General features: G+C 35.7%; 1 protein-coding gene across 1 annotated transcript in view; it reads left to right on the top strand.

Annotated features, from left to right (window-relative positions):
• Positions 1–11,046, top strand: part of LOC130054431 (uncharacterized) — a 21,294-nt gene extending 10,248 nt beyond the window's left edge. The window contains exon 3 of the mRNA XM_056164274.1: positions 10,619–11,046. Coding sequence (XP_056020249.1) covers positions 10,619–11,003 — 385 coding nt within the window. The 3' untranslated portion in view covers positions 11,004–11,046. The remainder of the gene's footprint in view (positions 1–10,618) is intronic.
• Positions 11,047–11,284: the final 238 nt, after the last annotated feature.

The raw sequence follows: 11,284 nt of genomic DNA, 5'->3' as shown, positions 1-11,284 counted from the left end.
TGTATGTGTTATACATGTAGTAATTGGTACAGGAGATGCATTTAGATTTATCTTACCGATATCATTCCCAATATTGGTATGCACGTTCAATCTTTCCAAAGAATCCTCAGTTTGATTGCACATGGCTTACATAACCCTACAATAGAAGAACCCTTAAGAAGGTAATCTACACCAGAGAATTTTCATATGAATGAAAAGTGGAGGATACATACAACAATATTTTGAAATTGAAAACTTTCAAATTTACCTCATTTAGTCAAAAAATGAAGGTTTAGTAGAAAGCCATCTGAAAAGAAAATTAAAACCCCTGCTGGACTTGAATCCGTGATCTACAGTTCAGCAGGCGACGTGATAACGTAGTGAGCTACTCATCTAGGCGATACTTTTTGAAATGAATAGACAAATATCGCTGATAATTATATTTTCATCCATGTTTTGAAAGGAAGTCAGCCATTATGTAGAGTACCTCCTTAATGAATTGTCTTACAAAATGGGAAGAGTACATTGATGAATTGTAAGCTGTAGATTTTGATTATGAAAGGTGATTTTGATTATATGATGCATAGAAACTAACGTTCTATTATAATTCTTTCAGCAAGTACGGGGTCCTCAAACAGTTTAGAATTAGGACGTCAAATGAAATAAAGCCCCCCTCCCCTCAGAAAAATATTTGGAATTACAAAAGTACCGAAGGGCTGTTTCTGACTTAGACACTTCAATATAGCATTGAATTATCAATAAGGATATTAGGAAAGTGTGTTATCGCCATTTACAAAATACGTACAAGTCACGGATGCACGGATCTACGGAAATTCATTGATTGGTGTTTTCCGCCACACTCAACAATTTTTCAGTTATCTGGTGGTGCCCAGTTTTTATGTAGTTGTTACCCCATATGATATTGTTGGTTATGTGCAGATACCCGATGGGTGTGGTCATAATGACACGAGGGAGCGTAGCTCCCGAGTGTCATTATGACCACGCCCATCGGGTATCTGAACATAATCAACAATATTATATGGGGTAAGTGATTTGTATCATAGTTTACTATTATTCATTATATTTTATTATAGCTTTCGGAAGCGCGGTCGCCTGTTTACAATTTGATGCCAATTGTGATGTCTTTACATTACACTTTGTACACCATATATTTCTATCATAATGACTTTCTATCACCGAAAAATGTATGTTCATTAATTGTTTTTAAAAAGCCGTTTTTAAAGTGCATATAAATGTTTGGACTGTTGGTTTTGATATTTTTATTTAACATTGACGCATTCTTCGACTTTTAGTACCGGTATTGGCTTTAAAGAATTGAAATTTAAAAATTCAAATAAATTTCTAAGAACCCATATTCGTGCATTTTTCTGTTTAAAAATTTAGCAATATATTCAACTGACGATGGTGGTTACTCTTTTGAAAATCCTATTCGATCTTCTAATACATATTTTGACTAAATTGGCTGGAAAAACATTTACATGTATATACAATAGATTTTTTAAAAATGGTGAAACATAAGAGAGAAAAAAAATAAACTAAGAATTTTAAAACGCGAAACCATAAGAGAAACAAGTCTGATTCACTCTGTCCGCTAAACAAGTTTATCTCTCAAACGCGTTCTTATCACGTGACTGGGTCTTTTATAAAACTCTTTATAAATGATACCCGTACACGTGTTTCTCGACGAGAATATGGAAATACAAAGTCTTTGGGACGAGACCATTGACGATATTATCTTGTATCAAGGTTTAAGTGAGATTCAGTGCGAATATCTATAATGTATTTGGAGAACTTTGTCTGAGTCAGTTATCCGTGTTTGATATGTGCAATTTTGATCTGGCGAAACTTCATACAGTGGACAGTGATGTTGTTGGGTTGTTTTTTTTTCGAGAATGTGGGCGGGGTTTGAAGAAAAGTGTGGGTTATGTACAGATAACCCACACTTTTAACAAAAGAAAGCACGCCAAACTATGGTACAATGGTGGAAGAGAGAACCCAGATACAATGTATCTGGGAAGAGACCACCGACCTTCCGAAAGTAGACTGGGAAACTTCCTCACTTACCGGCGCGAGCGGGATTCGAACTCGCACCGACAGAGGTGTGTACGTAAATAGAAAAAAATAGTACCAATCACAGATTCATTTTGAACAGATGATAAAAATTTCCGTGCAATTTATTTTTATACAATCTATTGATGTGTGACTTCGAACATAATTGTTTCATCACAAACATATGTCCGTAATTTGTATGCAATTTTGCCTTCATTACAGTATAAACATGCGAAATTTACAGACGGAAGACATATATTCTGCCGTCCATTAACTACTGCTTGATTATTTGGGGTAATACACTGTACATCCAAACTTGGTATGGAAAGAATATCCAAATTACAAAAAAAGCTGCAATAATAATTCTGGATGCAAGTCCAGATTCCTCTTCTAAACCACTGTTTGAGAAACTTGATTGGCTGACAGTTTATGATCTAATTGATTTACACAAATATATTTTATTATCTAAAATTTTTCGCGGTTTGGCTCCCGATTATCTTGGTGATTTATTTGAATTTCAATCCTCTGCTTCTTATCGTCTGCGTTCTGAATCCAATCACAATCTTCGATTGCCAAAGTGTAACACGTAATTATTCAAGTCCTCTTTACAATACTCAGGTGTGAACCTGTGGAACAAACTACCACAATGCATAAGGCTCTCTCAGTCTCAACATATTTTTGAAAATAATGTAGAGAAATACATTATCAGCTGCCGTACCACTCTTTAAGCATGATTTTTTCTTCTTCTCGTATATAACTTCTATGCACATAATGCATTTGTCTTTTAATCGCAATCTGGAATATTAAATTTTGTGATTAGTTGTCACGGATATTCAATTATATTAAGTGATATAGATTGAATCTTGTTACATAACCTTGTGTTCATGTATTTGAGACTCTGTTTTAAGTGACCATTCTTGTATATAATTGTATGTATCAAATGGAAGGCCCCGGGGAAGAATAGTGCGTGCACTAATCAGGTCACATTCTTGAAATAAAGTATTATTATTATTATATTTCTTTCAAAACACAAGTATTTTATCGTTATTTTACATAAATTCTTCAATTTACAGAATTTTCGTAAACTTTGGTAGCTGTGAGTCCGTGACTGAAAAATCATACACAAAACCACACACATTCTCTCTCATTCTCTCTCTCTCTCTCTCTCTCTCTCTCTCTCTCTCTCTCTCTCTCTCATTCATGCAATAAGAAATTGGACATGGCCCACGCTTGGGCACAGCCACTTATACTTGCACCACCATCCCACTTCAGACCATAGAAAGCGAGGGAATAAGAAAACAGAAAAGAGTTCGGACAGAACTAGTTAGTCCTATCGAGTTCCTATCCTCATTTTGCTACATAGTGGTGTTAATCAAATGTGGATTCTAAAAAATTCTAAAGAACTTTTAGTAAATTGAAATCACAGAATTTTCCCCAAATCAATAGCATTAAAACCTATGACTTTTCAACACTATACACGACCATTCCTCACGATAAATTAAAGACTAGACTTTTTGACATCATAGACAGTTGCTTCTTCAACAAAAACGGAAAACGGAAATATTCATATCTAGTGATCAGTCATTCAAAAACTTACTTTGTTAAACACCACTCTGATTCCACGCACAAGTACTCTGAAGTTGAAATAAAAAATATGCTAGAGTTCCTCATTGACAATATCTTCGTGGTCTTTGGTGATCAGGTCTTCCAACAGTCTGTTGGAATTCCCATGGGCACGAATTGTGCTCCATTGTTAGCTGACCTGTTTTTATATTCATATGAAGCAGAATTTATTCAAAAACTTCTACGTGAGAAGAAAAAATCTCTCGCTGTGACCTTCAATTCGACTTTTAGATATATCGATGACGTTTTGTATATTAACAATGATAGCTTTCATTCATATGTCGATTTGATATATCCCTGTGAGCTCGAAATTAAGGACACCACAGAGTCGTCCACTTCTGATTCATACTTAGATATTTTATTGAAAGTAGATATTAACGGCAAACTGACAACTTAACTGTATGACAAACGGGATGATTTCAGCTTCTCCATCGTCAACTTCCCACATTTATGTAGCAATATTCCATTATCACCTGCATATGGTGTTTATATATCTCAACTGATTCGAAATGCAAGAGCTTGTTCTGGGTATAGTCCGTTTTTAAATCGAGGTAAGCTACTGACAAACAAGTTGATGGTACAGGGATTTCAACAGTCTCGATTGAAGTCAGCATTTCGCAAATTCTATGGTCGTTATAACGATCTAGCTCGTCAATACAACCTCGCATTGGGTCAAATGCTGTCTGACGTGTTTCATACCGATTGTTAAGCCGTTCTTGGCACACTGATTTTGACTGCGGATAACTCCGTTTACCTGATCAGGATATGGGGCTCACGGCGGGTGTGACCGGTCAACAGGGGATGCTTACTCCTCCTTCGCACCTGATCCCACCTCTGGTGTGTCCAGGGGTCCGTGTTTGCCAAACTCTCTATTTTGTATTGCTTGTAGGAGTTATGAGATTGATCACTGTTCGTTATATTCACCTTGCATAGTCATTAACCCATCTTTCTATAGTAGTTTGCATATTTAACTCAACCTGTATTCAGTCTAAAAAAGCTATTGTAACTCTAATTGAATAAATACTTCACATGAATGGAATGTTCGACGTCACCAAATCTACTTCTCTTTGCAAAATAACCCGTTATTTTCTTCATAGCTTATACTACAGGTTAATAAGAAGAGGGGAATTGAGAAATCCCTACTTCCGTTTTTTACCACATGTGTTACAGTGTGAAATAGGAATTGCAAAATAACATCAAACAAGCATAATTAATGTTCATAACATGTTATTTGTTCATTTTAAAATTATTGTATTTTATCTCTGATCGAGACATCAGTGATTTTATATTGATATAGCACAAGTTTACAATGTATTTATCTTCGCTATAGAAAGTACTGAAGTAGGAGTCGATTTTGCACAAACTAGGAGTAAGAAATTGCCAGTCTCCAGCTCTTAATGAGAGTTCTGCAAGAAGTGTATGAAGTGCATGTCTACCTTTGGAAATAATTGCACGCTGCTCCTTAAGTTAAGATAAATCATTGATTCAAAATATTCATTTTCAAATTCTAAAACCCATATCGTACACGTATGTATGACTATAATATGCCTTTAGATTCGAGTACATACATTCAGTTGGTAGTGTGTACATGTAAAATGAATCAATCAATCCTTAGCACGGACTTTCATTTTCTTCAGGTACTCGTACTTTAATAGAGATTCGGGTACATATGTTATAATATGAATTGTTCAATTAAACGTAGATGTGCAGGTGTATCTGTCCTACAATTTATCAGCGATGAAGTAACAGAATCCTCGAGATAAGAATAAGAATGTCCATTAATAAAGCTAAGGTCACCAAAATTGGAAAAGTCACAGGACACCGCCATTTATCGCATGCCTTTTGCGACTCCTTGTTAAAGGACACATAGCGCGTTTCTAAACTTTTTAATTTTTTCAGCAAAATTAATTCTTTTCATACCTGAAACTACTTTAAGTGTGTTTTAAATGAAATATTTTCCGTTGTTTTCGAGTTTGAATGCGATGAAATTCAAATCTTGCTATATGCACATATACTTAGATATTTTATGCGCCATTATCTTTGATGTCATATGCGACCTCGAGCGAGAAGGCTTGGAAACAGTTGTTAGCCAGTTCATCAATGTAAAACTTATACGGTACCAATTTTGATGCACCAGATGCGCATTTCGACAAATAATGTCTCTTCAGTGATGCTCAACCGAAATGTTTGAAATCCGAAATAACTATGAAGTTTTAGAGCTAAATATAGCCAAAAACAGCGTGCCAAACAAGTGGAGCCAAATTCGTCCAAGGATAAGAGCTATGCATGAGGGAGATAATCCTTAATTTTGAAATGAATTTCAAAATCTTATAACAGCAATTAAATATACATCCGTATTTTCAAGCTAGTAACGAAGTACTTAGCTACTGGGCTGTAGAGACCCTCGGGAACTAACAGTCCACCAGCAGAGGCCTCGACCCAGGGGTCATAATGTAAAACTTATACGGTACCAATTTTGATGCACCAGATGCCCATTTCGACAAATAATGTCTCTTCAGTGATGCTCAACCGAAATGTTTGAAATCAATACATTTAATCGACAAGAGAGCCAATTATCACGGTACATTAACAGCTTGTAAATAGCATTGCATTAGGATGTTTTGTGCCGTTTAAGGGTGTAATAACTGTCAGTAAAAGGGAATTGAATGATTTTGTTTCTTCAATTTTTTGAAGTAAGTTGTGAGGGAATATTTTTGTAGGTGCAAGGACTTTGGCATAAAGAAAACCCACTCGCCTTTTGTCCAGGTACTTTTTTTAAAAGGCAGTTAGACAGAAACCCAGATAAACTGCGATAAAATGGTTATATCGAAGCTAAGCACTGCTAGGACTACAGCATATGCATTCTGTTTTGGTCTTCAAATTAAATATATACTTGCACCAACTGACCTTCACCTTGTAACAACATATAACTTGTGCTCCCACTTTCTACCATCTGGTAGATTTACAAACAATTTAGAGATGAAAAATAACTGAACTTACTTGTTAGAAGTAATAAAATATTGTATTTAGTAACTTTGAATTGAATTATGATGCTTTCATTTTTATACGCCCGTCGAAGACGGGACGTATTATGGTGTGGCGTCGTCCGTCTGTCCGTCTGTCTGTCTGTCTGTCTGTCCGGACCTTGTGGGCAGGATACAGACTGAACCATAAGCCCTAGGACTTTACAACTTGGTACATTTGATCACCAAGATGAGAGGAAGATGCGTATTGTTTTTCAAAGTCAGAGGTCAAAGGTCAAGGTCGTAGTATCACTTATTAGGAAAACCTTGTGGACAGGATACAAACCAAACCGTAATCTCCAGGATATTATAACTTGGTATATTTGATCACCATGATAAGAGGAAGATTCCTATTGTTTTTCAAGGTCAAAGGTCAAGGTCGTAGTATCACTTTTTAGGAAAACCTTGTGGGCAGGATACAAACCGAACCGTAAGCTCCAGGATATTATAACTTGGTATATTTGATCATCCCGATGAGAGGAAGGTGACTATTGTTTTTCAAGGTCAAAGGTCAAGGTCGTAGTATCACTTATTAGGAAAACCTAATGGGCAGGATACAAACCGAACCGATAGCATATTTATGAAGTAGCGCATTCTAAGGCTATCCGTCTTTATATCTTGATATCCATTTCTACAAGCATAATAATGAATTAGCTCAGAGGACAGTGCTAACTTCACTAAAATATGAATCCCACTAAAATATGTTTTCCTTGAGCAAAATCTACGGGCGTGTTATGCCACGTTGGCGTTGCTCTTGTTATAATGAACTTGCAATGAGATTATTTCGCTTTGAATTTGATAATTTTTCCTTATCTATTTTTTCGAAACGTACCCGTGACAGTAGGCCTAGGCCTAGTTGTCAACGATGTAAATTATCATAATTTATCTAATCGAGAATATTCTATTAATTTAATGCAGGATTTTATATCTGGCTGTCATCCAGGGTGTATCTTGTCATCCGAATATTACCCCGGTATAACATTATGACTTGGTACGGCTATGCTACGGTAGGATTTAACTAACAACAGTCACAGGATGTCGCTCTCTTTTTCAAAACCTATCGAACAATATTGTCTCTTTCTATACAAAAGGTGAAGATAACGAACAGTAACCAATCTCATAACTCCTATAAGGAATACAAAATAGAGAGTTGGGCAAACGCGGACCCCTGGACACAGCAGAGGTGGGATCAGGTGCCTAGGAGGAGTAAGCATCTCCTGTTGACCGGTCGCTTGTTTGTCAGTAGCTTGCCTCGATTTAAAAACTGACCATACGCAGAATCTATAGCATTTTGTTTTAAATTTATTTGGTATTTCATGACATTTGATATGTATCTGTGTTGTCATGGCAATTGCTATTATTGCATTTCATCGAACTATCTTGTGCTTGGTCCTAATCTATAAATAAATAAGTCACTAAAACATTATCATATCGATTAGAACAAGAAACCACACAGATGTAGTTCTGCTGATATTATGCATTACATTTCCTTTAAGATTGAAAATCAATTTTTGAAATGTTCATAAGCAAGTCACCGTGTTTAGAAAACTCATTAAATTCGACTGAATGTAAATATTTCTTTCTTTCATCTCCAGTCTATCAACGGAAAGATAAACTTCAACTTATAACAACATTTAACTTGTACTCCCACTTTCTAAAAAAAATAACCGAACTTACAATTATAAGTAATAAAATATTATATTTAGAAACTTTGAATTGAATTATGATGCTTTCATTTTTATAATGAACTTGCAATGAGATTATTTCACTCTCATGGCAATTGCTATTATTGCATTTCATCGAACATATCTTGTGCTTGGTCCTAATCTATAAATAAATAAGTATTCATGAATTACTAAAACATAATTATATTGATTAGAACAAGAAAGCAGACAGATGTAGTTATGCTAATATTGTGCATTACATTTCTTTTAAGATTGAAAATCAATTTTTGAAATGTTCATAAGCATGTCACCGTGTTTGGAAAACTCATTGAATTCGACTGAATGTGAATATTTATTTATTTCATCTCCAGCCTGTAAACGGAAAGATAAATTAACATCCTAGAATAAGCTGAAGGTGTGTGTATATATAGATGCTTTATAAGAGAGTGTGCCAGTGATAAGTCTACCAGAAACCCTCAGGATTACATAACTGAGAATGAACAGGCACATTTTCATACTTCTAACCCAAGCTGTGTTAGTGGTCATAGTTTCAGGAAAATTATGGTATGTTATTTTTAAAATTTAATATTGATACACTTAAAATTGATATGATATTGTTTTAATTTCTTATAAATGAGTAATACCAGGTGTAAATGATAAATGTCTATTGTTTCAATCTATTGTTGTGTGCAGTAATGCTGTGTGTGAAATTGTGTTAGATAAAATAATATTTGCGATTATCAAGATATTTAATATGAAATTCCCATGTACACGAATTGTGCTCCTTTGGTCCCTAACCTGTTTTCATATTCATATGAGACAGAATTTATTAAAAAGCCCCTACATGAGAAGAAGTCGACATTTAGATATATCTATTAACAATAATCATTTTCATTCATATATCGTCAACTTCTCATATTTATGTAGCAATATTCCATTATCACCTGTGTATGGTGTCTATATCTCTCAACTGATCAGTATTTCAATCTAGGCAGGCTATTGACAAACAAGTTGATGGTGCAGGGGTTTCAACAGTCTCGTTTAAAGTCAGCATTTTGCAAATTCTATGGTCGTTATAACGATCTACTTTGTCGATACAACCTTTCATTGGACCAAATGCTGTCTGACATGTTTCATACCGTTTGTTAGGCCGTTCTTGGCACACTGATTTTGACTACGGATAACTCCGCTTACTTGATCAAACAATAAGGATCACGGCGGGTGTGACCGGTCGACAGGGGAAGTATACTACAGCCCAGTAGCTAAGTACTTCGTTACTAGCTTGAAAATACGGATGTATTTTAATTGCTGTGATAAAATTTAGAAATTCATTTCAAAATTAAATATTATCTCCCTCATGCATAGCTCTTATCATTCAACGAATATGGCTCCACTTTTTGGCACTCTGTTTTCCCCTAAAATAGCTCTAACAGTTATGTTGTTATTTCGGATTTCAAAAATTTCGGTTGAGCATCACTGAAGAGACATTATTTGTCGAAATGCGCATCTGGTGCATCAAAATTGGTACCATATAAGTTTTACTTACTCCTCCTAGGCACCTGATCCCATCTCTAGTATATCCAGGGGTCCGTGTTTGCCCAACTCTTTATTTTGTATTGCTTATAGGAGTCATGAGATTGATCATTGTTCATTATTTTCACCTTTCATGAGGTGAGATCAGGTGCCTAGGAGGAGTAAACTTCCCCTGTCGACCGGTCACGCCCGCTGTGATACCTATATCTTCATCAGGTAAACGGAGTAATCCTTAATCAGAATCAGTCTGCCAAAAACTGTCTAGCAATTGGTCAGACAACATTTAACCAATTGACAGTTATCAGATTGATCACTGTCGCATTTCATCTGAAAAGAGTCTAAAGCACATACTCTGTAAAATTTAGAAAATTAACTATGGCATAGTTTACTAATAATTCTGTACAATGTATATTAATATGTGTCCAGGTCATTTTATTCATTCTTGAAACAAAAGAAAATGATTTAACAACTCTTTGCTTTCGAATTATTTATTTTAATAATGGATTTTCTCAAAAGTCTTGAAATCGGATAAACCGTTAACGACGTAAATACCTAGACTATACGTGCTATTGAGTATATTATCTCGTTTGTCCCCAGTCACTTAGTTATGTCTTCAATAGTTCTTTAATAAAGTTCCTAAGGTCTTGTTTTCCAAATCATATGATTCAGAGAGCATCCTCAGATTCAAATTTAATCAAGTTCATAAACTAGAATTTCTGTTTTTAGTAATGACAGGAATATTCAGACTGTCGGCAGAGTTGTATTCGGAGAAGCCAGAGGGGAATCGATAATGGGACAACTGGCTGTGGCTTACAGTATTGTAAACCGAGTAAATCACGAAGGATATCCGAACAACCTCGACAAAGTAGTCAATCAGAAAACAAAAAGCGGAAGGTACCAATATGAAACTTTAAATCTTTACAATGACACGCTAGGTTGGAACAACGCAAAGAGGACAAACAGATTTGAATACAAGGACGCCATAGTAGCTTCTTTTAACGCTCTGTGCAGTCGGGAGGTCGACACCACAAGTTGCGTAACAAGTTTTTGCACATTTAATCAATGCTACACAACACCCGATTTAAAGAACAACCCTACTTGCTTTTCCTAATTTTGAGCATGGATTGTTATAGAGTATCTATGAAGTAATGAATGAAAGGTAAAGATAGCGAACAGTGATCAATCTCATAAGTCTTATAAGCAATACAAAATAGAGAATTGGACAAACACGGACCCCTGGACACACCAGAGGTGGGACCAGGTGCCTAGGAGGAGTAAGCATCCCCTGTTGACCGGTCACACCCGCCGTGAGCCCTATATCCTGATCAGGTAAACGGGATGATCCATAGTCAAAATCAGTGTGCCAAGAACGGCCTAACAATCGGTATGAAA

This window comes from Ostrea edulis, chromosome 4, assembly GCF_947568905.1.
Source record: "Ostrea edulis chromosome 4, xbOstEdul1.1, whole genome shotgun sequence".
Classification (NCBI taxonomy): domain Eukaryota; kingdom Metazoa; phylum Mollusca; class Bivalvia; order Ostreida; family Ostreidae; genus Ostrea; species Ostrea edulis.
This window is presented reverse-complemented; position numbering and strand designations above follow the sequence as displayed.